The sequence below is a fragment of the Meles meles genome, chromosome 19, assembly GCF_922984935.1.
Source record: "Meles meles chromosome 19, mMelMel3.1 paternal haplotype, whole genome shotgun sequence".
Lineage (NCBI taxonomy): Eukaryota > Metazoa > Chordata > Mammalia > Carnivora > Mustelidae > Meles > Meles meles.
Genome location: NC_060084.1, coordinates 48,625,469 through 48,650,597, shown reverse-complemented (window position 1 = coordinate 48,650,597; position 25,129 = coordinate 48,625,469). Strand labels below are relative to the sequence as shown.

Here is a 25,129-nt window from a genome sequence, read left to right as displayed (position 1 = left end):
GCTTCCCTCCTTGGGGTGGACGGCTGGACAGACCGGTTTGGAGAGGGGGAGGGGAAAGGCCAGCCCCCAGCGCCCCGGGCACAGCAGGACTGGCACAGAAAGCCGTGCTCCCGGTTCCCAGTGTGGGCGAGGCCAGGGCAGGGGCCGAGGCGAGGGTGGGGAGAAGCCTGGACCTGTCACCAGAGGCCCCTGGGCAAAGTCCTGGCCCGGCCTCTACATGCTGGGTGCTGGGCCCTTCCTGGCTAAGCCCGGAGTGGGCCCCTGCCTTCGCTGAGCTGTGGCGGGAACGGTGCTGCTGACCCAGGAGCCACCACCCAGACACCCACGCTGAGGCAGGACTTGCCACAGAGGCTCCTAGTGTTGGCTCCCTTCCCTGAGCCAGCTCTGTCCCCAGCTGCCTCTGCTGGCCAGACCACACAGATGACACTGAGGCCAGGTCAAGGGAATTAAATAATGAGTGATTTTATTTCATTAGAGATCAAACCAGCAGCATCACAGCCCGAGCCCTCACCCCCCCTATTCCCCTGCCCCCCACACTTCTGCCTAATGTCGATAATGGGGACTTCGAGATCGCGACCTTGAGCGCCTGCAGAGAGAAAGAAGGGCCCCCGTGAGGGCTGGGAGGAAGCAGCCACAGGGTATGCACACACTCACCCACAAGCTTGTGACCCCTGGGACATTGGCAATGGGGGAGCGTGCTGCAGAGGGAGGGACATTAACGAGGGTTGAGGCCGGCCTGTGCCATAGGAGGGCTGCCGGGTGGAGATGGAAGAATCAGGAGGGACAAGGTCATCTTCCCGGGAGCTGGGCCGGCTGGCTTACCTTCGGGAAGAGCTGTATTCTCGACCTGGAAAGTTAAAGAGAACAAAGCCAATGCTCAGGGACCAGGCTCCTGGGCTGCCTCTGGCTGAGGGGACACCTGTGCCTCCAGCCAATCCCCTCCCCTCAGCACCCCAGGGCCCTGCAAGGAGCATTGCTTTTAAAGCCTGCCGTTCCCTGTGCCTAAGCCATCACGTTGGTGCGCGTGTCTTAAGAATTCTAACCCATGGAGAGCTACAGCGGAAAACATACCATGTTTTCCTGCAGCTAGATTTTGGCCGTAGGGATACTCACTGTAACGGGGGGAGGGTGAGCGGCTCTGTCGGCTGTACTGGCGTTCCCATTCTTCTCGTTCCTTCTCTCTGCGTTCCCGCTCCCTGCAGGGGGAAAGGGAGGCAGCCAGGAGCAGGTATGAGCACGTGGTGAGAACACGGAACTGAAGGGCGTGGCTGGGTTGCCTGGCCAGAGCAGGTGCTTCCAACATCCCGGCCCAAGCAGCAGGCAGACAGTGCTGCTGTCCTTGCTGGGACACCAGAGCACTGGGCTCAGAGGAATACCGGCTGGGGAGAGCGGGACTGAGATCTCAGCCAGCTTCGCTTTGAAAGGCGTGCTGAACAGACACGGGATTGAGCTGGAGAGTTCAACCTTCCCCGTCACACTCAGGTAGTCTCAAACACAGGGACGCACGCACTAAGTGCTTCATCAGCCTTTGTCAGGATGCCCGGGACTCGTGACCCCAAGGACTGTATTTACTGGGCCCCTTGTGCTTGCCTGACCCCGATCTGCCTGAATCTGCCCAACAGCCTGTGAGCTGGGACAACTATTCCATCCCCATTTAGCAGAAGAGCAAACTGAGGCGCAGACACAAAAGCTCGTGGTTAGCGGAGGCGGGCTCAGAACCCAGCTCCGACTGACCACAGTGATGAGTCCCCGGGCACCCTGCTTCCCCAGCTGATGGAGGCAGGCCACACCCTGAGGCCCAGCACACGATGGGTGTGCGCCGAGGACAGTGACAAGACAAGCAGCAGCCTGCCAACATGCGGGGCCCTGCACAGGAAGCCAGGCAGCAGGGACCCCAGGAGAGGAAGAAGAAGGAGCCTCGGCTCAGAGGAATGAAGCTGCTCATGAGCTCATGAGGACTGACAAAAGCGGCTGGAGACATATCCGTGCTGCTGACGGATGGGACCTCCTCGCCAGCACTGAGCACTCGGGTCTCCGCTTCTGCACACCGGCCTGGAGTAGGCCTGTGCTCTCCGAGCAGTCACGCCCCAGCTACCCTGCTAAGTCGTCACCAAGGTCTGACCTGGCTGCAAAGGATGAAGTGAGGCCTGAGAGGGCCAGCAGCCACCCTGGGGCCCCACGGTCACAGACAGGCAGAGCCGGGACCGGACCCCACAGCTGCCTGGTCTAGGATGCGAGCCCAACCCCTTTGTCGTTAAGAGCCGAGAAACAGAAGGTGAGCAGGTAGAAGCCGTCCCAGGGCTGGCCTGCTGAACACCACCTCTGATCTGGGGGGTGGGCGCACGAAAGGAACCTCGCAGTCGGACCTGCCCGCTCATCCCCTCTCAGGCGACATCACCCACAAGCAAGGAAACAAAGCAGGGCATGCCAGGTGGAGGTCAGCACTCTGAAAAAAACACAGCAGGCTGGGAGAATGATGGCAGGGCGTGGGGTGCTACTCCAGACAGGATGGTTGGGGAGGGCCCCCCAATGAGGGAAGCCAGAGAGGAGAATGCAAAGGCCCCATGCATCCCGGCCAGCACAGCTGGGAGGAGCCATGGCAGCCAAAACCAGCAGGATGGCAAGGCTGAACGGGCACTCGGACCTTTTCCCGCCTGAGGGCTGGTGCAGGCAGCAGGGCTAGGAGCGAGGTGGTGGGGAAAGGAGAGCAGCCTGAAAGTGAAGGGCTGTGGCCCAGATATGGGAAGCATGATGGTCTTACTTCATGCGGATCTTGCGGGCCATGGCTCGAAGCTCGTCTTCCCGCTCCTGTTTGGTGGATGTGGCCATGAGGGCGGGCCCGCTGGCACCCGGCCCCGGGCCCAGCCCTCACTGCCACCCTTACCTGCCGCTCATGCTCCTGCTGGATCATCTTCTCCTGGGCCGCCTTCTTATCCGCCTTGACTGTGGGGAAGGAGGGACGTCATGGTGGTCAAGGGGTACCCCCCAAAGTACCCCCCCTTCAAAGACATCAAGAGTGAACCCAGAGAGACCAACCAGACGGCCACAGCACTTAGCAGGGGAGCAGCAGAACGGTGTGCACACTGATCCCCCCCCCCCCCCCCCGAGTGCCACTGCGCTGACGCCTGCCTGGCCGGGAGCGGGTGAGGCCCCCAGGCTAGGCTGGTGGGCAGAGGTGCGGAGACCAGGGACGGGGGGCGGGGAGACATACACTGCCTGTTCAGTGCTTTCTGCATCCTCAGCTTCAGCTTCTCCTGCGGGGTCAGCTTGGGCTGGGGAAGGGGGAGAAGAGGTGGGAGAGGGGGTGGGTGTCCGGAGCTCCTACCACCCACCTCATCCAAGAGCCTGGGACTTGTGGGAACACGTGGGGAGCAAGGATTGGCCGTAGACACCCCCCACAAGCGTCTGGGAGGCCTGGGGACAGCTAGAGCCCCAGTGGACAGTGAGGAGAGGAGGACACAGACCTCACAGGTCAGAGCATTCCCGGCCTGCTTCAACCCCAGGGCTGGATCTCCCGGCCCCTCCCCCAGGTCCCCCCTGCAGGCCCACCGGGCCCAGCTCTCGGGCACTGCTGCTGGCGGGAATTAGACGGGCGAGTTCCAAATTCTTACTGACTTTGGCAGCTCCTGTCTCTTTACCAGCGGCAGGTTCGGTCCTGGGAGGAAGAAAGGGTGGCTGCCACCTCCAATCCCAAGCCACTTCACCACCGCCCGCAGGGAGGGATCATGTCCCTCTCGGATCCCTCAGGACGGGGCCGTGTCCCCTCATACCCTCCTGGGGCACAGCAATGCCTCCTCAGACATCCCGAGGCAGAACTAAGCTCTCTTCCAAAAGAGCAGAGCAGAGCTCAGCCACCTTCCCCGAGGCTGCCCGCTCTCTTCCCGCAGCCCTGCCCGAGCTCACTTTTTCAGCTTCTCGCCCACAGCGGGGGACGCCGCCGGCCTGGTCAGCTTCTCCCTCGGGGGCGATGGCGAGCGGCTCTGGCTGCGGCTGCGGCTGGGGCTGCGGCTGCGGCTGCGGCTGGGGCTGGGGCTGCGGCTACGGCTCAGGCTGCGGCTGCGGGATGGGCTGAGGGACCAGCTGCTGCGGCTGCGGCTACTGCTGTGGTGCCGGGGACCCCGGCCGCCCCGCCGGTACCGGTCCCCGGAGCGGGAGCGGCTCCTGGGGGCACGGCGGGGCGTGGGGAGCTGTGAGGAGCTGGGAACCCCCTCCACACACCCCGGGCCTGGCTCAGAAACTACGGCCCTCCCCCTGGGCCCTGCGGAAGCTCCGGGTGTGATCACCTGCGTGCTCCCCGGCTGCTCCCTGGCCTCGATCTGCATCTGCACGGAGCCCACCCTCCAGATACAACCACCCAGGGATGGCTCCTGCCTCTCACTTGGGAGACACATACTCCCTTGCTCCCCTGGGATGTGACCCGGCTGACCAGCGCCCCTTTTATACACACGGTGTCCAGCTCCAGGCTCCCAGGGGCTGCGACCTCCCCCTCGCCCACCCTTCCCACCCATCTACAGCACAGACCCGCGAGACCCAGCTGGGGCAGGTGCAGTCCCATCTTCTCTCTGTTTGGGATGCTGGGCGCTTCTCGGCAAGGGCTCACCCCCGGGCTGATGTTCGAGGTGGGGCCAGGCCCCCTCCCGTGCCCAGCCTTTCTCCCGTGGTAGCCCTGTGTCAGGCTATAAAGAACAAGCTAGAAGCCAAGTCTAGGCCACACACAGATTCTACTGGGGCTTATCAAGTTTTTACAAAACTCAAATATGTGGGCAACGCTGACAAAATGAACTACCTTTTAAAAGCTGACTCTCAACTTCTCTTGAGAAAACAAGCCAGAACAACACCGGGCCTGCCATCGCACAGCCCACAACCCGACTAGAGGGGACACGCGTGCCCCAGTCCATCCAGGCCCACCTGGCCCCTTTATTTTACCTGCCAGGCCCTATAGGAACAGAGGCTGAGACGCAGGCCACAAGACAAGAGACAAGGCGGGTAGCAGTGGCACCCGCCCAACACTAGGCCCTGTACCCAGCACTCACGAGCATCACCTGTCACACCTTCCCAACGACTCCACAAAGGGAACACTATCCTTCCTTTACACGGGAACAACCAGGAAGTTTCTGAGCAGGGCCAGGATTTGAAGCCAGGCTCACCCACTGAGCCACACCAACATGAGGCAGCCCCAATCCCACCAAGCGAGAGCCCAGGAAGCTGCTCCGCTCCTCAGGGGACTCGTTTCCTACCCTGTCTGCAGCATCTCTCACCGCAGAGGGAGCACCCCAGCACTGGAGGCCAGCCAGGTCCCCACTACAAGCCCCAGGACACCCTGGAGTGTCCACATACCTCTCTATACCCGCCCCCCTCAGGGAACCGCGCATGGACCCCCACTGGGAGGACCAGCTCAGTCCCCTGAGAACGTAGCTGTGCTCCAGCCCTCGTCACCACACGGGAGGAGTGGGGGTGGGGCACATCTCCCCTGCAAACCGGGTGCTTCCTCGCACACTGGCAGTGGCCCAGTCCCCTCCCTTAGAGCCAGGTCTGACTGACCAGGGGCTGTGCCCTCCCCCAGGTCCCCACACACATCAGCGCCACACACCTGCTTCTGCGTCGGGGCCCGTAACCACCGCGCCGGGCAGGCGAGCGGGAGTACCGGTGTCCATCTCGGGATCCTCCGCCAGAGTGCCGCCGGCCGCGGCTCCGGGACCGCGAATAGCGCCGGGAACGGGACCGAGAGCGGGACCAAGACCGGGAGCGAGAGCGTGCATGGCGGCCTGAGCGGTAGTAGCCCCCGCCTCGGCGGGAGCGGGAGCTGGAACGGGAGCTGGAGCGGGAGCTGGAGGTCCTCGAGGCAGAAGAGGAGGAGGAGGAGGAAGAGGAGGAGCGGCGGCTGCAGGCGGGGCACGGAGGGCCGGTCAGCACGGGCCTGGGCCAGGGCCCCCCAATGCCCCGCGTCCCCCCCATGGTGGCCGGGGCGTAGGGCGGGCAGCGTGAGCGTTACCGACCGGGCGCTGGCATTACGTCCCGGTGCGGGGCCGCCGGGCTGGGGGGGCGCGGGGGGCTTCCCTGTGGTGGCCCCTGATGCGGCTGCTGCCGCTGCGGCTGCAGCTGCCTCCTCATCGCTGCCCCCAAAACTGGTGATGAACGTGATCTTCTCCTCACGGCCTGGGGTCGGGGAGCGGGAACGGGAGCGGGACTCGGAGCTGGACTCAGAGGGTGACCTACGGAGCAGGGAAGAGAGGACTCAGCTGCCCAGCTCCCTGGGAGTCCACGGGCTGACAGGCATGGTGCAGAGCCCCACAAACGAGCACTGTCGGACACCCAGCACCAACACACCTGGCCGAAGGGCAGAAAGAAACCCAGCTATGCAAGGACTTAACTCAGCCACAGAGCCTCCGCAAAATATGCAAGAAAGAGAGCAACAACAAGCTACACTGATTTCGTGTTAACTATTAAAGAATAATGAGCAGGGGCTCCTGGGTGGCTCAGTGGGTTAAGCCTCTGCCTTCAGCTTAGGTCATGATCTCAGGGTCCTGGGATAGAGCTCTGCATCAGGCTCTCTGCTCGGTGGGGAGCCTGCTTCCCCCTCCCTCTCTGCCTGCCTCTCTGCCTCTCTGTTAAATAAATAATTAAATCTTAAAATATATATATATATATATAAAATAAAGAAGGATGAGCAGATCTGCAGCTTTAACCTGGGAGAATTACTTCAACACAGATGTCCATCAAGCAAGTTCTACACTGTTAAGCGTGGCACAATTCCATTGTTATAAAAAGAAAGCACCCATGTCCTCGGACTGAGTGTCTACCTGCACTGACCTTGTACCCAGAGGTACCTGTCTCGTCTCCTGTCCTCCCAAGAGCCCAGAGAGGCAGGTCCCTCCCACCGCATTCTAAAGAAGGTACCAGGGTTAGGCTGACATCTGTCCCTCTTCAAGGCCCATGCCGCATTGCTCCCACACCCCGGAGACATGTGTGTGCGAGGCCGGGCCCTCGTGTGCATTATCTGTCGCTGCTTGTTTCTGGGAGTTTAGATCAAAGACACTTTTTTTTTTTTTTTTTGATCAAAGACACTTCTGATTTCTCTAGCAGACCTTTTTGCCATGCTTGGTCATTTTTAACACATGACTACATTGTGTTTAATTCACAAAAAAAAAGGTTCACATCTAAAGAAAAAAACACTGGGAAAGCAAAGTAACAATTTGGAAATCAGAGTAACGATCCAGACCCACAAATGACAGCAGGTGCTGAGAACCACTGCCCCGCCGCAGCCCTGCCCCTCCACCACATTTGCTGGCTGCCCCTCCTTGGGCCCTGGGAACTCACCGCTTATAAGGATCGTAGGTGGGGCTGTCTCGGCGGGCATAGCTATGGAGAGAAGAGCGGGGTAGGACAAGTGGGTCTTGGGATCCTAGTAGGTATAAAACTGGTTCCGCTCACCCAACCAAGAAGCCCAAGGGCAGATACTGGACACTGTGAGTAGGGGGCTGCCAGTCAGGTTTTAGGCCCTACCTTGATCCCTCTGCCCACCCACCTCTGATCTGTACAAAGCAGAGACCTCGACCACACCCCGCAAACAATGTCCTAGGCCCCTCCCGACCCTGGGCAACAATCCTGCTTGGGCTCTGAACCCCAGACGGAAGCATCCCTCCTGCCACTCCGAGTCCCTGGTCCTGCAACCTGGATCCCAGCTCGTTCATGAGAGCAATGGTAAAACTAGAAGCGCCACGGGGTCTCAGATGCTCACTATGTGCCAGGCATTGAGCGCTTCACTTCTATGAACACAGCTGCTCTTCATGACAACTCTCTGAGGTTAGTCACAGCTCAGAGCTCAGGAAACCGAGGCCCAGAACAGAAGAATCACTTGCCCAGCGTCATACAGCTCATAAATCAAAGAGCTGGGCTCCGCAGCCAGGCCCTGCGGCTCCGAGCCCACACCTTTTTGTGCTACACTGACTGCACCCCTACGGGGAGGATGATGGCAACAACCAGTGCAGCTTTCCCAGACCCCACACCAAGCCCTGAGCCCGCAACAGGCTGCTTAAGGCCCACAGCTACCCTCAGGGACTCTCCGTGCCCAGAGGCAGGGGAGCAAAGAGGCATGAGTTTGCACTCAGCCTCGGGGGCTGACAGGCAGAGGAAGGCTCGTCGGGAGGCCATTTGACCTGGGCAGACTCTGTGCCACACCAGGCCACCTCCTCCCAACCTGCTCCAGACCTCAAAGTGGACACTGGTGCGGCCCAATCCTTGGAGATCACAGTGCTTTTTCCAAAGGAGGAAACTGAAACTCGAGGGAAGTCACTTGCCCCAAATCTGACAAGGACATGGCCCAGGAGGAGAACCAGGAAGGACTTCAGGGACAGGACTGTTCCCCTTGACTCAGCCCTCCAGTCTTCAGCTACCCCACACCACCTCCCCACTGGTGCCTGAGACACCTGGCAAGAGTCCAAGTCCAGAAGGGTGAGGGGAGTGGCTGGCAGGGCAGGGTGTCCACGAGGCCATCCCTACCCTAAACCTTCCCCGTTTCCTGCCCTACCAGGAAGACTCTGTTCGCAAGTCCAAGCCTGACCCTAAAAAGAGTCTCCTTGAACCCCAGCCCCTCCCCCAGAGCCCTGAATGAGGCTGGAAGGGCAAGGGCAGAGGGGAGAGCTCTCTCTACCTGGGTGGGCTGATCTTCCGGCCCCTCAGTCGCTTCTCCCGGAACTCCCTCCGCTGGCGCCGGGAGCGGCGGCCCTGGAGGAGGGTGGACACCCCGCTGGTGAGGGACGTGTCTCCCTGAGCCACGCTCGCCCCGCCCCCCACGCCGGGCCAACCCTCACCGAGTACATGGCCTTCTCTTCCTCAAGTGCCTTGGCATGCTTGATAGCCTCTGCCTCCTCCTTGTCTTTCCGGAGCATCCTGTAGAGGAAGGGTGGGGTCGGAGCGGGGGCAGGCCACAGGCAGAACTGTTGCCGGAAGGCAGAGATCCCATGCCATCCTGGGGTCTCTCCTTCGTTTAGCACTATAACTGAGCAGCTACTGCACGCAGGCGCTATTGTGCAGACTGGGGGTTCATTACTGAAAACAAAAATCCTGGCCCTTGTGGGCTACATTCTGGAAGAAGATAACAACGCAGGTAACGTGACAAGTAGTAAGTTAAACAGTGAAAAGCTGGCCGGGAAGATACATTGCAGATGGGGGAAGAAGGACCAGGGGATGGGCAGAGCTGCTGCAGCTTTCAACAGGAAGGTTAGGGGACTGAGGAGAAACCACAGGGAATAAGCAACACAGATGCCAGCAGAGCCACCGCGGCAGGCAGCGGTGGGGAAGGCTGAGGGCAGGGAGGAAGCTCGGTAGTGAGGAGGCACGGAGACCGCACGGGAGCAGAGCATGCAGGTTGAAGAGCAAAGGAACAGACAGATAGGACCTCGTGGCCGACTCTGGCTGCCCTAGTGCCAGAGCCCTCGTGGAGGGTTCTGGGTTCAGATGGGATCCCCCAGATTCACACTGGATACCCTGTCTGCTGGGGCTGCTGTAGAGGATCTGCACAGCGTGTGGCCCAGGGAATGGAGCCTCCTCTCCACCAGGGGGTGCTGTCCACCAGGCCCAGGAGCCTGGGGAGTTCTTAGGGGTCAGAGGACCACAGGACACATGGAACTGGGCGCAGCCTGTTTGTGCAGCGGCAAAGCCTGGTACTCAGCACCCATCCCAAGAGCTCAGGAGCCCGCGTGTGTGAAGCACTCATGCTGAGGAGGGAGGCGGCCGTCCACAGCAGGGTTAACGACGGATGCCAGGCCTTGAGCATGGAGGAGCGCCGGCCTGCAGGCCTCACCTGACGAAGTCGCCATCGGCCATGCCATAGGTCGTGGCCTGCTTGTTGAGATCTGCCACCTGTTCCTGGTTCAGTTCGTCCACATCCACCTCCACGTCTGCACCAAGAGAAACACTGTCAGAGGCCAAAGCCGAGCGAGAGGTCCGGGGAGAAGGGGCAGCGCCCCGGGAGATGGGGGCACAGGGGAGATGCCCACCAGACTGGAGGCCTCTGCAGGCAGGGAATGAGTCAGCTCATCTTGGCATCCCCAGGCTGGCACAGGGCTTGGCCGCAGGGGAGCACGACCAACGGCAGGGGAGGTGGGGGGTTGGGGGAAAGAAGATGTGACGAATGAGGGCCCAAGTGAGCATCAGAATGGATAGGCGAGACCAGTGGACAGAGAGATGTACGATGTGTGGATGGGGACGGATTGGGGGGCGGGCGAGGGTGGGCAGGAAGTGGGGGGTGGTGGTCACAGGTGTTCAGGACCTAGATACACTATGAGTAAGTGGAAGGCAGAATGGACACCTTCTGGATGTGTGATAAGCAGCAGTGGGCTGACAGGAGGCGGGGAAGACAGGTGGGTGGCTGGAGCCATGAGTATCTGGGTAGGGGGAGAAGGGCAGTGGTGGGGGGGCGGGGGAGGGATGATTCTGCAACTGAATGAACACTTGCTCTCAAGCGGAGACAGAAAAAGAGGAAGACAGAGAGGCTGACCCAAGCAGAAGAGAACAGAGACAGAACCCAGGTGGGGACAATATCATAAAAGCAGTGTCCTAGAAATTAGAGAGGAGAGATACAGAGAGGGAGGCCGGCACAGAGGAACACATGAATGAGGACAGGGAGGACGGCAGAGGCTGGAGTGCCCCAGAGCAGGGACAGGAGAGACGGGGCTCGTCAGTGCGGGGCGCCCCACAGAGGGTGAGGAACAAGACACGAAAACGATGCCCAGGGACTGCGGGGTTGGGGAGGGCAGAGAGGGGACCCCACCGATGTCGGGGATGACCTCATCTTCGTCCGAGTTGCTCTCCTCCTCGGCTGGTGACTCCTCCTCCTCCGGCTTCTCCGCCGCCTTCTCTACCTCGGCCACGGTGCTGTCTTCATAGGTGTAGCCAATGGAGGCCTTCTTCTCCGCCAGCCTAGGGCGGGGGAGCCTGTGAGCCAGGAGGGCCCCAGGCAGGACGCAGCCCAGAGCCAAGACTTGAGAGCACATGGACTCTCCGAGCTCTAGCCTCTCCAGGGCGCCCTTGCCTCTGACCCCTCACACATGCTCTCCCTTGGCCTAGAACCTTCTGCACCTGCCTCGCACTGGCCCCTCCATCTTCCTCCAAGCTCCAGCTCCAGAGTCTCCAGGAAGTTGTCCCCTAGGCAGGGTCAAGCACCATCCTGAGCTCCTCAGCCGCACCCACATGGGAGTCATGACCGTCCAGGGACAGATCTCTCCCCCTGGCAGACTGAGCTCAAGAGGGGCAAGACCCAGAATTATCCTGGGTAACAGTATGGCCCAGCTTTGCCCAGAACAGACAAGCGGCCTCAAGCACGCATGTTGTTAAATTAATTTAGTCAACGTTCCCAGACGTCCCTCAAGTGCCAGCCTCATCCTGAAAGTGGGCTCAAGGGTAGGCATCAGTCATCGAGAAGCTTCCACGGCATCCGTGCAAACCCCAGAGGAAGGAGGGCAACAAGAGCTCAGGTTCACAAAGGGGAAGGCTGGGCAGCAGGAAGGAAGCAGTTGTGCTCCAGCCCTGTTACGGACAGGAGGGCTGAGCACCGCCCCAGAAGAGGACAGGGCCACCCTGGCAGAAGGAACAAAGAGAAAAGGGAGACTGCCCACCAGGGACCTCCCTGAGCCAGAGGCAGCTCCACCTACGGGCCTGTCACTCCCCACTGCTGTTTCTCCAGGGACACAGCCCTGAGACACCCCCTCTCCAGAGTGACGCCGCCTGCAGAGGAACCCACGCAGGGCGAGCACAGGACAGGCGACCCACAGGCTCCGTCCACTGCGGGAATGGGGGCTGCCAGCTAGTCACACTGCAGCTCAGCAAGGGGGTCCTCATAGGCAGGAACAAACCCGGGCCTGGGTCACCCCAGGGCCGGCTCGACCAACTTCACCTCCTACCGTACCCCAAGCTAGAAATGCAACGCAAAGGTTTCTCAGGAAATCCTCTCCCTTGGCCACCACGTGTTTATTCTTTTTTTTTTTTTTTTTAAAGATTTTATTTATTTGACAGACAGAAATCATAAGCAGGCAGAGAGGCAGGCAGAGAGAGAGGGGGAAGCAGGCTCCCTGCTGAGCAGAGAGCCTGATGTGGGGCTCAATCCCAGGACCCTGGGATCATGACCTGAGCCGAAGGCAGAGGCTTTAACCCACTGAGCCACCCAGGCGCCCCCCTCCACCAAGTGTTTATTAAGTGAGCACCTACTAAGGACCACACAGTAGCCTGGACTATGGGAAAGCCAAGGTGGATAAGCTGGAGGAGGCCGTGTCCTGGTGGGGCTCACCGTCCCCCTGCCTCCCTCTATACCCTCATGCCCCCAGACGTCAACTCACTTCTTCTTCTCATCCTCACTGGGTCTCTGGAGGCCTCCGTACAGCTCGTCAATGTAGATCTGGTACAGACACTGCTCCTCTGAGACTGCAGCAAGGGGAGAGGCGGGGGGTCAGAGTGGGGGCGGAGGCAGTGACACAAGAAGGCAGTGAGGGGTAGGAGGGTGGGTACAACCCCAGTTCAGCCAGGCACAGAGTCACCGGCAGGCACAGCACTACAGACGGCGTGCGGAGGACACAGCGACCACAGGAGGACCCACCGCGCGGCCGCAGTGACTGGCGGGGGTGGGGGCGGGGAGCGGGTAAGTTCTCTCTGGCTTGTTTTCTTTCTGTAAACAGGGAGCCCTGGAAGAGCGAGCTCTTGGCACAGGGACAACACGACTATTAACCCCGTAAGGGAGGCCTCTGGTCAGATGCTTTAGACCTGCGAACTTCTGAGCGCCAGATGTCACCAGGACTGCAGGGGCCCCTCCACCACAGGCCTTTCTGCAACTCAGCTTAAACTACACGTGTTTGAAGCCATCTGGGCTCTTGTTTACCCATAACACCTAATACGGGGAGCTCGGCGCTGTATCTGAGGCTTCCCTGATCTTCCCTGCAATGAAACCTGTGGGCCTGACTGGCTGTGGGGCCTTGGGCAAGTCCCCTTCCCTCTACGGGTCTTGGCTTTTCCATCTGTGAAGTCAGGCTGGGGGGCTGGGCGGGGAGCACCATCCCTTGCTCCCGCAGCATCCCCACCCCCACCCAGCTCCGGCCGGGGTGTACAAAGCCCCGGAGAGGGCCCAGCTGGCCCGTCTCACACCAGCTGCCTCGTTCTCCCTGCTCCAGCCCCACAGGCTGTCTGTGCCCATCCTCCCACTGGCCTCTTCCGTGGCCCCCCTCTCCTCACAAGAGTGCCTCCACTCTTCCCCGACCCCAGCCTCCATCAAGCACCTCAGAGAAGAGCCCACCGTCCGTGAAAACGCCACCTCAGCCTGCGATCACCGGCCACGCTGGTGACTGTGTGGTGGCTGCCCTCTCCCCAATGAGCCCGCCAACCCCGGGAGCGGGGGGGGGGGGGGGGGGGGGGGGGGGGGCGCCACACCACAGGCGCTCAGGGGCAGAGGCAAGGAACGAACGCGGAGTCAGACGGAACTAAGAAATCCCCTGGCTCCATGGCCAAGAACCCCTGTAGGCCTAGGTGAAGGCAAGAATAGTACCAGTAGCGAAAATGATAAATCTCCCTGATACTAACACCTGGCTGGTTGCTAGGATTTTGGCAAGCTTTGGTATCGGAGATGCCAAGACGGTCATCTTCGAAACAGAGAGACGCGGGAACTGCAAACTGGCGCCCACCATGCTAGGCTCGGTGCCGGAGATTCACGTGCCCCTCGCCAGGCCCTTACAACCATCCCGGGGGACAGAAACCATCATCACCACCCTTCTCTGGGAGGAGAGCGAGACCCGCCAGGCTAAGGGCCTCATGTGGCCCATCTTCTCTTTAACTCAACAGGGAAACCCTGGGAAGGGAAGTCTCAGTCCTCAGGACTGAGCTAAAGCTCGGAGCTGTCTGTCCATCAGGAGGCAAGAGTGGTTAAGGGTGGGGTGAGAATCCCAGAACCTCGGACACGATGTTCCCACCAACTCCTGAGCTTCAATGCCCCCATCCATAAAATGGGTGCGACTGCTAGGAGCTGTGCAGATGTGACGAGATACTTAACACCGACAAAAAAGTCCAGGTTTGTCAGGTTCTGAAACTCCCTGGGCAAGCCCAGAGTGGGGAAAACTGTGAGCCTCCGTTTTCTCATTTGTGAAGCAACACGGTGACGGCTCAGAGAACGACACTGACCCATACAAATGCTTGGCAGACTGCCAAACTCTAAATATTCCTAAACAATTCCTAAAAGAAATTTCCTCTTCAGAAATGACATTCTGACCCAAACAGGCTGGGGGAAACACGCAGAGGGAAATAATGTGTTCTTGCTATCTTCCCTAATTTTTTAGGACAAAAGGCCAGAGAGGCAGAGGATGTGGGATGCAGAAGTGACCTCCGCAGGACCATCTCACTCAGGAGACACACCTGTACTGGTCCAGAGACGGAGGCCTGAGAGGAAAAGAGCGGGGAGCAAACCCCGGTCCCGTAGGAGAAAGCACTGGAGTAAAAGCGGCCTCCCCACATCCACGGATGCCCAACCCGCTCGCCACGCCCCAGCTCACTCACTGCCAGCAAAGTCGTTCTGCACCAGGCCTCGGTAGCGCTCGTAGTTACATTTCCGCTCATCTGACTCCTGTTCTGGGGAGCTTGTGGGGATGTCAAGGTCTTGAGATCAGAGGAAAAGGGGAGGCCCCACCCCAAGCCAGCAGGACTGGGGGAGGAGGAGCCTGGCTCAGGCTGGGAGGCTCCCCGCTGACACACCTCCTTCCCAGGAAGGGGACAGACAGGCAAGGGCTTGGGAAAAGGGGGGGGCAGCAGGCAGCTCAGGCTGCCTGGCAAGCCTTAGGGGGGCTCTTACATGGTGGTAAGCAGTGGGGGCGTGTAGTCGGGGATGTGATCAAGGTGGGCGCGGACATCGAAGCGGTCAATCATGTTGTTGGTGTCCCCCTGCCAGGGCATCCTGAAATGGGGAGCAAGGAGTTGAGGTTCCCCAGTGCCCACACCTGTTCCCTGTCACGCCAAGCTTAGGAGCCTGACCCTCCACTTCTCAGTTTCTTATGTCACTAATCCCCCTGAATCCACATTCAGGCTCCTGGCCTGAATAGGAAACTTGGCGCCCTATTTCTCAGAACCAAGCAGAGGTGGGAAACTCAAACCAGATCCCACGGCCACTTGCTAAGCCCTGGTCACCCTGAAACATCCCCTCTGCCAATACACTTGCCACTTCATCTGGGCCTGTGGTCCCAGCCCTACCCGTTCCCCTCTAAGTCCCCTAAGCACCCCGGCACCCTGCAACCCGACCCCTGCCCGCTCTCCCTGGCCAGTGACTGTCAGCTCCTCATGCAGGTCAAGCCTTCCTTGCCCGAGTCCCCACAGGTCTCTCCACACCCCAGTCCCTCCTGGCCTCCAACCCTCAGACACAGACACCACCCTGGCCTTCTTCTCAGCCTCACATGTTGACAGGGCTCTCGGCGGCCAGGGCGACTGCGGAGTCCAGGTGCACCTTGCATGCTCGGCCGTGCACCTGCAGGAACTGCGCTGGGTCCTTCTTCTGCGGGAAGAGACAAGGTAGAAGTCACCACCGCGCTGAGCTCCAGCCCTGTGCAACCCAGCTCAGCAGCAAGCTCACCACTGACCATCAAGTGGGCTGGGCCTCAGAGGTAAACTAACCTGCAGGGGGGTGGCCACACTCATAGGGGCCACCTCAGCTCTAGGAACGGGGGACCTTGAGATGGTGGAGAAAGGCTCTGAGCTCTGGCCCAACCTTCTGCATAGCCGTACCAAGATCTTCTGCCCCCAAAATATGATCCCCCAAATCTTCACCTCCCCACCCCAACCCCAGGTCATTCATTCGGAGCCAGGTGTGAGCCCTCCAGCTTAGCCTGGCCTCTAAGACACCGGGCCCACATGAGCACAGGCAAAGATGATCAGGGTCATTACGATCAGAGAAATGCCAACAGGAACCACGAGACACCACTTCACACTCACGAGGACAGCAAAAACCGAAAAGAACAGCCGTTAACAGTGTTGACAAGAATGTGCAGAAACTGAGTTCTTCAACGGTTAAACAAAGAACTGCCATAAGACCCAGCAATTCCACTCCTAGGGATACACCTGCCGGAACCGAAAACAGATTTTTTTTTTAAATATTTTATTTATTTATTTGACAGAGAGAAATCAGAAGTAGGCAGAGAGGCAGGCAGAGAGAGAGAGAGGACGAAGCAGGCTCCCTGCCGAGCAGAGAGCCCGATGCGGGACTCGATCCCAGGACCCTGAGATCATGACCTGAGCTGAAGGCAGAGGCTTTAACTCACTGAGCCACCCAGGCGCCCCGAAAACAGATATTTAAATACTTGTACTCAGATACTCAAGCAGCACGACTCACCATGGCTGAAAGATGGAAACAATCACATGGCCATCAATGGATGGCCGATAACCCAAACGAGCTAGATTTAGACCCCGGAACCTAGTCATAACAAGGAGTGAGGAGCTGACACGTACTACAACAGGGACGGACCATGGAAACGGTGCTCAGTGGAAGCGGTCAGTCACAGAAGGCCCCATGCTGTATGACTCCATTTCCGGCAAACGTCCAGAACAGGCAAATCCAGAGAGATAGAAAGTAGAGGAATGAGTGCCTGGCCAGGGCTGAAAAGTTAGGGGTACTGACTGCTAATGGGAATGGAGTTCTTTTTGGGATTATGGAAATTTTCTAAAATTAGGCTGTGGTGATGGATACACCATACTGTGAATATTCTGAAAACCCCTGAATCGTACCCTAGGTGAACTATATCTCAATAAAGCTGTTAAGTGGGGTGCCTGAGTGGCTGAGCCTCTGCCTTCGGCTCAGGTCATGATCTCAGGGTCCTGGGATCGAGCAGGACACATCAGGCTCTCTGCTCAGCGGGGAGCCTGCTTCCCACTCTCTCTGCCTGCCTCTCTGCCTACTTGTGATCTCTCTGTCAAATAAATAAAATCTTTTTTAAAATTTGGCAGAGAGATAGAGAGCACAAGTAAGCAGAGTGGCAGGCAGAGGGAGAGGGAGAAGCAGGATCTCTGCTGAGCAAAAAGCCCTATGCAGGGCTCGATCCCAAGACCCTGGAATCATGACCAAAGCCAAAGGCAGCCACCGACTGAGCCACCCAGGTGCCCCAATAAATAAAATCTTAAAAAAAAAATAACGCTGTTAAGAAGGCCCCAACATAGAGGACAACGTCTCGAGTCTATGCTCCTCCAGCCCAAGCCCTTGCGTGGAGCTCACAATTCCAGGCGCGTCAGAAATGGATGAAATCTACCACCAGTGCTCCCACGGCTGAGCTTCCCGAGTCCCAGACCCTGGCTGGGCTCCTGCTGCGGGCCACATCAGAGGAACCCACAAAAGCCACAAGAAGGATTGCTGCCATCCACTGAAAGCTGGCCGAGCTGCCGGCAAGGCCTCCTCCCCACGCCCTAGTCCGGCCAGCCTGTCCTCTCATCCAGGCCACTTGGCAGCCTCCTCTCGGGCTCCCCACTGCCAGCCCGCCCTCCACAGTTCATCTCCCATACAGGGCCTGGGCAGGGGGGTTTCTGCTAAAACCTGTCAGGCCGCATCGCTCTCTGACTCCTCTCTCCCAGCTCTGCCGCAGGCGTGCTGGCCTCCACGCCACTATGGGGCCACTGCACTCATGCTCCACTCGGGACCTCTGTGCTCACTCTTCCCCTGGCCTGCAAAGCTCAGGCAGGAGGCTACCCTCTGGCTTATTTTGGATCTCTTTCTAGAAGCCTTCCTCATCAACTCCAAGTAGCTCCCTGCACAAGCCCATACTTCCTCGCAATCTCTCCTTAACTCCACCTGCTCTCTTCACAACACCCGCCACCACCCCATTTCCCATCCTCCATTCATTTATCAGTCATCCCTCACCCTAGAACGTCACTTCCATGGACAGGGATCGCCGCTCTCTGCTCACCACTGTACCCCCGGTGCCCGGAGCAGACCCGCCCCACAGCAGGCGCTCGGGAACATGGGCTGAAGGGAAGAGAGAATGAACCCTGACAGATGAGGAGCCTGAGCCCCGCCCCAAACCCACCAGCACCAAACCCTGCAGGTCCTCACTGCCTCCCCCCCCACCCACCAGCAAAGAGCGGAGGACAGGCACAGAGGACCACGGCTAACACCGTGTCCCTCCCGCGCTGGCCAGATGCCGGGCTGTTCCCACTCAACTGAGGGGGATCCGCCCAAGGGCACAGGGTCCAGCAGGGGCGGTGCTGTGGGAATCCAACTGTTTGTCCCACACCTCACTTCCCTCCCTCAGCCCCGTGACAGCCCCTCGCCAAGACTCCCTCAGGCCCCTGGGGCTGTGGTGGCCCAGTGCCCAGGTCCCACGGCTATCGGGGGACACTGCTTCCAATACGGACACTGCCTGGTACGGGGAAGCCACTGGCCATGCCAGCAACCGCAGGAAGGAAAACACATCAGGCTAGGAGTAAAAATCCATGTCCAGGGCCTGGCTCTGCTGGGAGATTCTGGAAAAGCCAATGAACTGTCCTAAAAGCCAGGCCCTGACCTATTTTTTTGTAAATTTTCTCAAACTTCTCAAGCACAGGACAAAGGTGATAGGTGTTCCTGAAAAGGAAACTGAGCAGTGTGGCCCACTCACTTGAAATCATGCCAGTGACACACACAACTAAGATTTAAACCCAAATGGGCCTGACCCCCATAGGAATTCATTGTTTGTTTGTTTTTTCAAAAGTAATTTTTTTTTTTTACTCTGGTGAAAAGTATATGATAGAAAATCCACTCTGTTAACTACTTCTTTTGAAAAAGATCTTATTCAGGGGTGCCTGGATGGCTCAGTTGTTAAGGGTCTGCCTTCAGCTCAGGTCATGATCCCAGAGTCCTGGGATGGAGCCCTGCATCAGGCTCCCTGCTCAGCAGGAAGCCTGCTTCTCTCTCTCCCACTCCCCCTGCTTGTGTTCTCTCTCACAGTCTCTCTCTCTCTCTCTCTCTCTCTGTCAAATAAATAAATAAATAAATAGATTTTATTTGATTATCTGATAGAGCATGGGCAGGGGCAAAGGGAGGAGCAGATTTCCTGCTAAGCAGGGAGCCCCATGTGGGGTTCGAACCCAGGACCCTGGGATCACGACCTGAGCCAAAGGCAGATGTTTAACGCACCGCCTAAGCCCCCTAGGCGCCCCCTACGTTCGCCACTGCTAAGGGTGCTGTAGGGTCACATCAAGGTACATGCACCCTGCAGGGCGGCCGATCTCTAGAACTTCTCCGTCTTGCAAAACTGAAACTCCACAGCCAGTGAAGGACTTACCCTTTTCTCCTCCCCCACCCCAGCAACCACCCTTCTATTTCCTGTTCCTAAGGGCACCACCACTTCAGATACCTCCTATACACAGAATCTTGCATCATCTTTTTTTTTTTTTTTTTTTTGGTGTCTGGCTGATTTCACTGGGCATGATGTCTCACTGCTCCTCCACGTGGCAGCATGTGACAGGATATCTTTTTCCGAGGCTGAACAACATCCCACCGTACAGACAAACCACCTCATCTACCCCTTCTTCAGTCGATGGGCAGTTAGGCTGTTTCCCCATCTTGGCTGGTTTGAGTAACAGGGCAGGGAACATGGGGTGTACAAATACCTCTGCTACACCCGAAGTCTATTCTTAACCATTGGCCTATCCTGCCTCCAGGATCAGACGGACTCTTTCATTCATTCATTTGACTGATAAACAGGCACCCACCACACACTAAGCCCCACGCTAGGGCCACGGCAGTGACGGACACAGCCCCAGTCCTACCCTCACCACTCACAGTCCAGGGCTGGGGACAGACTCCCTCCCCACCCTGGACAGTGACGACCCAGAGTGGGCAGTGCTGCGATGGGAGAGCCCAGGGGAATGCCTGACTCAGGCTGGGCAGTGGGGTGGGGTGGGGGGGGGTCAGCCTGGGGTTTTCTCGAGGACAGGCTGGAACTGAGATCTATTTACTGCCCATTTTCTTATCAACAGGGAATTGTTTCTTTATCCAAACCACTGATTAAAAAAGAAAGTTGACAAGAACAAGGGCAATGACAGAACCAGGCTTAGCCAGGGGAGAGAGCTGGCACCAAGGACAAATCAGGAGGACGGAAGCCGGCCTTGTGCAGACCACCCACTCAGCTTGCCCTGAACTACCTCGGCTTCTCCAACACTCGCACCACGGCCTCCTCTCCTGTCAAGATGACGACAAGGCCCGTGTGAGCCGCCCCATCCCCTCCTCAAAGCAGCCTTCAGCCACTGCCAGTGGTCCGACAGCTCCGCTCTGCATGCTGATCACGCGCCGGCACGGGGACAGTGGCGGCTTGTACGGGCCACCACACAAAGTCCCACAGACACCGCTCTTGTTCTTGACAGTCCTCCCTGTCACCCAATGAGAGGGGCTGATGATCACCACTGTCCCAAGGGGGAAAATAAAGCTCAGGAGGCTCCCTGCTACCAAGAACGAAAGCCAGAGTGCCCTGCCTCCAGCCTTCTTTCCTCCACACCACGCAGATTCCCGCTTTACGGGGTAAGAAGAACTTCTGTGACAACCAGAGCCACATTTACCGAGCAAGTCACCCTGGGCAGGCCTACACTGAGGTTGGATGTGCCCCATCTCATCGAGCCGCCCTGCAAGGGAGGCACGGGGCCCCCACCATCTGAGGCAGACCCATAGCTGGCAACCAACCTCTATTCCCCCTCCCTCAACAGTAACACGCTCCTGATATGTGTGGTACAAGGCCATCCAGGATAAAGCCTATGCCTCTCAGGCTCCTTTGCACCCATACGTGAGCCTGGGACCACTTTCTGGCCAGTAGGATGAGTGGAAGTGTTAGGTGCAAACATCTAGAAACTCTTAAAACTGGCATGAGGGGCGCCTGGGTGGCTCAGGTCATGATCCAAGAGTCCTGGGATTGAGCCCCGCATCGAGCTCCCTACTCAGCAAGAAGCCTGCTTCTCTCTCTCTCACTCCCTCTACTTATGTTCCCTCTCTCACTGTCTCTCTGTCAAATAAATAAATAAAATTTTAAAGAAACAAACAAACAAACGAAAAACTGGCATGAGCACTTGGATGGAATGCAGAGACAATGACTGGAGTCTGAGTAGCCCTCTAAGCCCTCCAACACCGGTAAGGGAATCCGCGTTCACCCGAACAACAAAATGGTCCTTGAGCAGAGCCAGCTATTTCAGGGCCTTCAGGGGAAAAGGAAAGAAACTTCCATCTTCCCAGCCAAACCTGACTCTTCAGGATACATCATTTCACATGCAAAAAAGGAAACGGGCCCCGGCAGACAGTCACCCCCCCAAGGTCACACTGTACATAAGCAGAAGAGCTGGAATTTGAACAAAGAGCCCTAGGACTCAAATCCTGAGAACTGAAGCATTTTACTATTTTGCCTCCAGCCTGTATCACTTTGGACATGTCACTGCACCTTTCAGAACTTCTGTTTTTGCAACAGAAAGCCCAGGTGAAGTGCCAGAAGAGGTCAGGGTTCAGAGAGTCTAGGTGAGAATGCCAGCTATGCCCTCTTGCTACATGACTGTAGACCAGGACTTTCCCAGCCTCAGTTCGCTCATCTGTAAAACGGACGTAAATAAGAACCACATCCGAGGCTGCCGTGAGGCTCTGATGACGTGTAAACGCCTGTCAAGCACCTGGCACAGAACGGTCAACGCATAAATGCTCAGTAGCACTGGCCGATTTCATCAGCACCATCGTTAACACGGGGACCAGTCCCAACCTCTCAAGGCCACTCGAAAGCCTCCGAAGTCCCAAAGCAGTGTGCGCTGGGTCCAGCTCACCATGAGCCCTCATTATAGCTCAGGGCAGCCCTTTCCTCCTAGACACTGTTTTCCTGGCCCATGCTGAAGCTTCAACTAGGCCGGGCCCAGACCCGGGCCCTGTCCTCACGGTCATGAGGCAGTTTTCCCAACACCACCAGAGAGGGGCCTGCCTTGAGCCCAGTGGTTCCTTCCTGGGTGACAGAGGACAAGTGAGATGCTCTCAGAGATTTGTTTCCTACAGTAATAGCAGCCTCTATTTCACTGGGGACTCTCGGGATTCCAAGAAACCACGCATCTAAAACTCTTCTCACAGAGCCAGGTGCCTGGAAGGAGCAATTAAAACGGTAACTGCTACTTCACTAATAGTGAGTTTACTCATTTACTCTTTCAAACTGTATTTGTTGGCCCCAAGCTTAGGATGCAAAGATGACCTGAATACTAGTCCCCAGTCTTACAGAACTAGATATATATGTATTAAATTCCAAAGAAGAAGAACAGGGAGCTGTAATGGCATTTATACGGGACACCTGACTGAGTATGGGGGATGACAGAAGACTTCCTTGAGGACTGAGATCTGAGATGAGCAGTTGTAGTTACCCAGGTATGGGAAGAGCTCATGCAAAGGCCCCGTGCCTATGTAATTCTGAGAGCTAAACTGATACTCTTTACCCATCTTTTGCATTAGAGAAAGTCACTCAAGATAACAAGGAGGCTAGATGGCTTGAATAAAGGAAGGAGGCAGAAAGCAGAGTGGCATGAGTCTAAGTTGGCGGGGGGGGGGGGGGGGGGGGGGGGCAGGGGTGCCAGTGCATGTGTGTGCACTGCAAAAAGCCAGACCATGTCAAGGCTTGAAGGATATGTTGAGGAGCCTGGGCTTTCTATTGAGGGCACTAGGGAGCCATGGAGGAATTCAGAGCAAGGAAAGGACAGGGTCAGCCTTATGCTTTAGAAAAGACCTCCCTAGGGGTGCCTGGGTGGCTCAGTGGGTTAAAGCCTCTGCCTTCAGCTCAGGTCATGATCCCAGAGTCCTGGGATCGAGCCCCACATTGGGCTCTCTGCTCCGCGGGGAGCCTGCTTCCTCCTCTCTCTCTGCCTGCCTCTCTGCCTACTTGTGATCTCTCTCTGTCAAATAAATAAAATATTAAAAAAAAAAAAAAAAAGAAAAAAAAGAAAAGACCTCCCTAGCCCTGCTGAAGAGGACGGATTGGAGAGGAGCAGGAATGAAGACCAGGAGATCAGGTAGGAGGCCAAAGCAGGAATAGAACAGTAAATAGGAACACCTATATTAATATCATCTAGCAAGAAAACCAACCTGGTACACTAGTGCCATTTCCAACTGAGGTCTCAAGGGCAAGTAGGAGTTAAAGAGGTGAGGGGAGACATGACAAGCACAATGCCCTATGGTGACAGGGATGGGGCAAAAGGGCCAAGGGAGCTACCCAAGGATGACACTGAGAGGCTGGTAGGTCAGGTCAACAAGGGCCTTTTTGGTCACAGGACGGAGTGTGGTCTTCTCTCTAAAAGCAACCGAAGCATCAAACAGGAAAGGAAAGTGGTCACAGTCCCCTTAAATGAATACTGATGGCACTCCCACAGGGTGCCAAGCTAAACCTTAAGAACAGCTACGCTTTTCTGGGCACTGCAAATACAGCAGGAAGACAGACAACCTTCAGGAGGTGGTCAGTCTTCCATCTGGACTGCTCTGTTACAAAACCTCCCTCCTTCCTGCTAACACCAGCTCTGTACTCTGAGGCCATACCAAACAAGACAGTATCCTAGAACCCAGAGAATACCTCTGGTTTTTACCCATAGGTATACTCAAGAACCGAATACTCTCCTGAGGAAAGCTGGGCTCTTGTTTGGGCACCTTTCCAAGCCCAAACCCCACCAGGATGACCTCCAGGGAAGGTCCCACCCCAGGTCAAGGCCAGTTACTCACGATCTTTTCATAGTACTCCCGCCGCCGCTCTGCCCTCTTCTTGTAGTCGACCATCATGCCTCGAAGCTTCCGCTCATGCTTCCGAGCCTCGTGCCACATCGTGGTGAGGCCAAGCTGGGGGCCTCAACCTGGGGGATGAGAGGGGAGTGTCAGATGGGTTATAAAAACCATATGGGGGGCGCCTGGGTGGCTTAGCGGGTTAAAGCCTCTGCCTTCAGCTCAGGTCATGATCCCAGGGTCCTGGGATTGAGCCCCGCATCAGGCCCTCTGCTTGGCTGGGAGCCTGCTTCCTCCTCTCTCTCTCTCTGCCTACTTGTAATCTCTATCTGTCGAATAAATAAATCTTAAAAAAAAAAAAAAACCATATGGGCAAAATCAAAGTCACCTAACAAACTGGTGACAGAGCCCATCCTGAACACCAGCTTCAGGGAAGGGAAGTGAGGCTGAAGAACTGTGTGCCAGATGCAGAAGCAGATTCCTGACAACTCTGATCCAGTACCTTGGGCTTCTGAGTGAGTATCGCTGGGAAAGGAGTGTCCTGGATTCAGGGCACTAGAATCAAGGATGAAAGGTTTTGGAATGTTAGGAGTGAGTGAGTGAAGTAGCGTCCGGAGGCAGGTCCTAAGCAGGTGGGGCTGTAGTTCAAGTCAGGAAGAAGAGTGGAACTCGGGATACTCGTGTGGGTAAGGAATGAATGCAAGTGAAGAAAAAAAGACTTTATGGGAACGGAGCAGTGGTACGGGGCGGAGGAGGGGGAATGGGGGGGAAGGTGGAGATGGAGGGCAGGTGAAGGGCGTGGACTGAAGACGACAATGCTTGGGGGAGCTGGGGGAACACGGGGAGGTGCTGTAAATAAAGATCAGAGAAATCTGAACGGCGGGGGCGGGGGGGGAGATGGGGCGGCGAGAAACCGAGTGGAGAATCAGGGAGGCGGAGCTGGCAGACAGGACGGGGTGGGCTGAGCTCAGGGGCAAGGCTTGCGGACAGGGGCGGAGCCCTGGGGTTTGGACTGGGATCCAGGGCCGGGTGTGGGCCTGGGGTTCGGGCTAAGGGTTTTGACAAGGGGGCGGGGCCTGTGGTAAGCGGCGGGGTCCGATGCGGCGCGTTTGGGCCCACCGCGGGGGCAGGAGCGCGGCCTGAGGCGCCGCAGGCCGGAGGGGGTACGGGGCTAGCGGCCCTAGGGGCTGGGGCTCCGCAGAGGCTCAGAGCAGCTCGGTGAAAGGCCGAGGCTAGGGCGAAGCTGTGCTGACGCCCACCCGAAAGCCCGGAAGGAGGTCGGGGCCCGCTGCTTGCACTCACCGGCTCGTCGCCGCCTCCCACCGCTGCGCTCGCGCGCGGCCCGCACCGGAAGCGGAAGTAGGGGGCCGCACGAAGGGGAGGGGCGGAACGTGGCGGAGCGCGCTTCCGCCGACGCGAAGGGCGGGCGCTGGAGGG

At 57.8% G+C, this 25,129-nt stretch overlaps 1 protein-coding gene across 2 annotated transcripts; it reads right to left on the bottom strand.

The window, feature by feature from the left end:
• Positions 1-447: 447 nt before the first annotated feature.
• Positions 448-25,062, bottom strand: LOC123931135 (CLK4 associating serine/arginine rich protein). 2 transcript variants are annotated; one of them, XM_045987941.1, is made up of 21 exons: positions 24,995-25,062; positions 23,696-23,823; positions 15,417-15,514; positions 14,822-14,923; positions 14,530-14,609; positions 12,333-12,417; positions 10,772-10,920; positions 9,803-9,899; positions 8,811-8,889; positions 8,651-8,724; positions 7,318-7,359; positions 5,997-6,212; positions 5,591-5,881; positions 3,904-4,161; positions 3,616-3,655; positions 3,212-3,272; positions 2,885-2,943; positions 2,762-2,808; positions 1,114-1,196; positions 823-847; positions 448-586 (listed from the first exon to the last, which is right to left on the bottom strand). In XM_045987941.1, the coding sequence occupies exons 2-21, from the start codon at positions 23,792-23,794 to the stop codon at positions 544-546; spliced, it is 2,028 nt and encodes a 675-aa protein (XP_045843897.1). In that variant the 5' UTR covers positions 23,795-23,823; positions 24,995-25,062; the 3' UTR covers positions 448-543. The 2 variants fall into 2 exon arrangements, 1 of the variants encoding a protein (XP_045843897.1); XR_006816229.1 differs by lacking the exons at positions 448-586; positions 823-847 and having other exon boundaries at positions 3,612-3,655.
• Between the last annotated feature and the right edge of the window lie 67 nt (positions 25,063-25,129).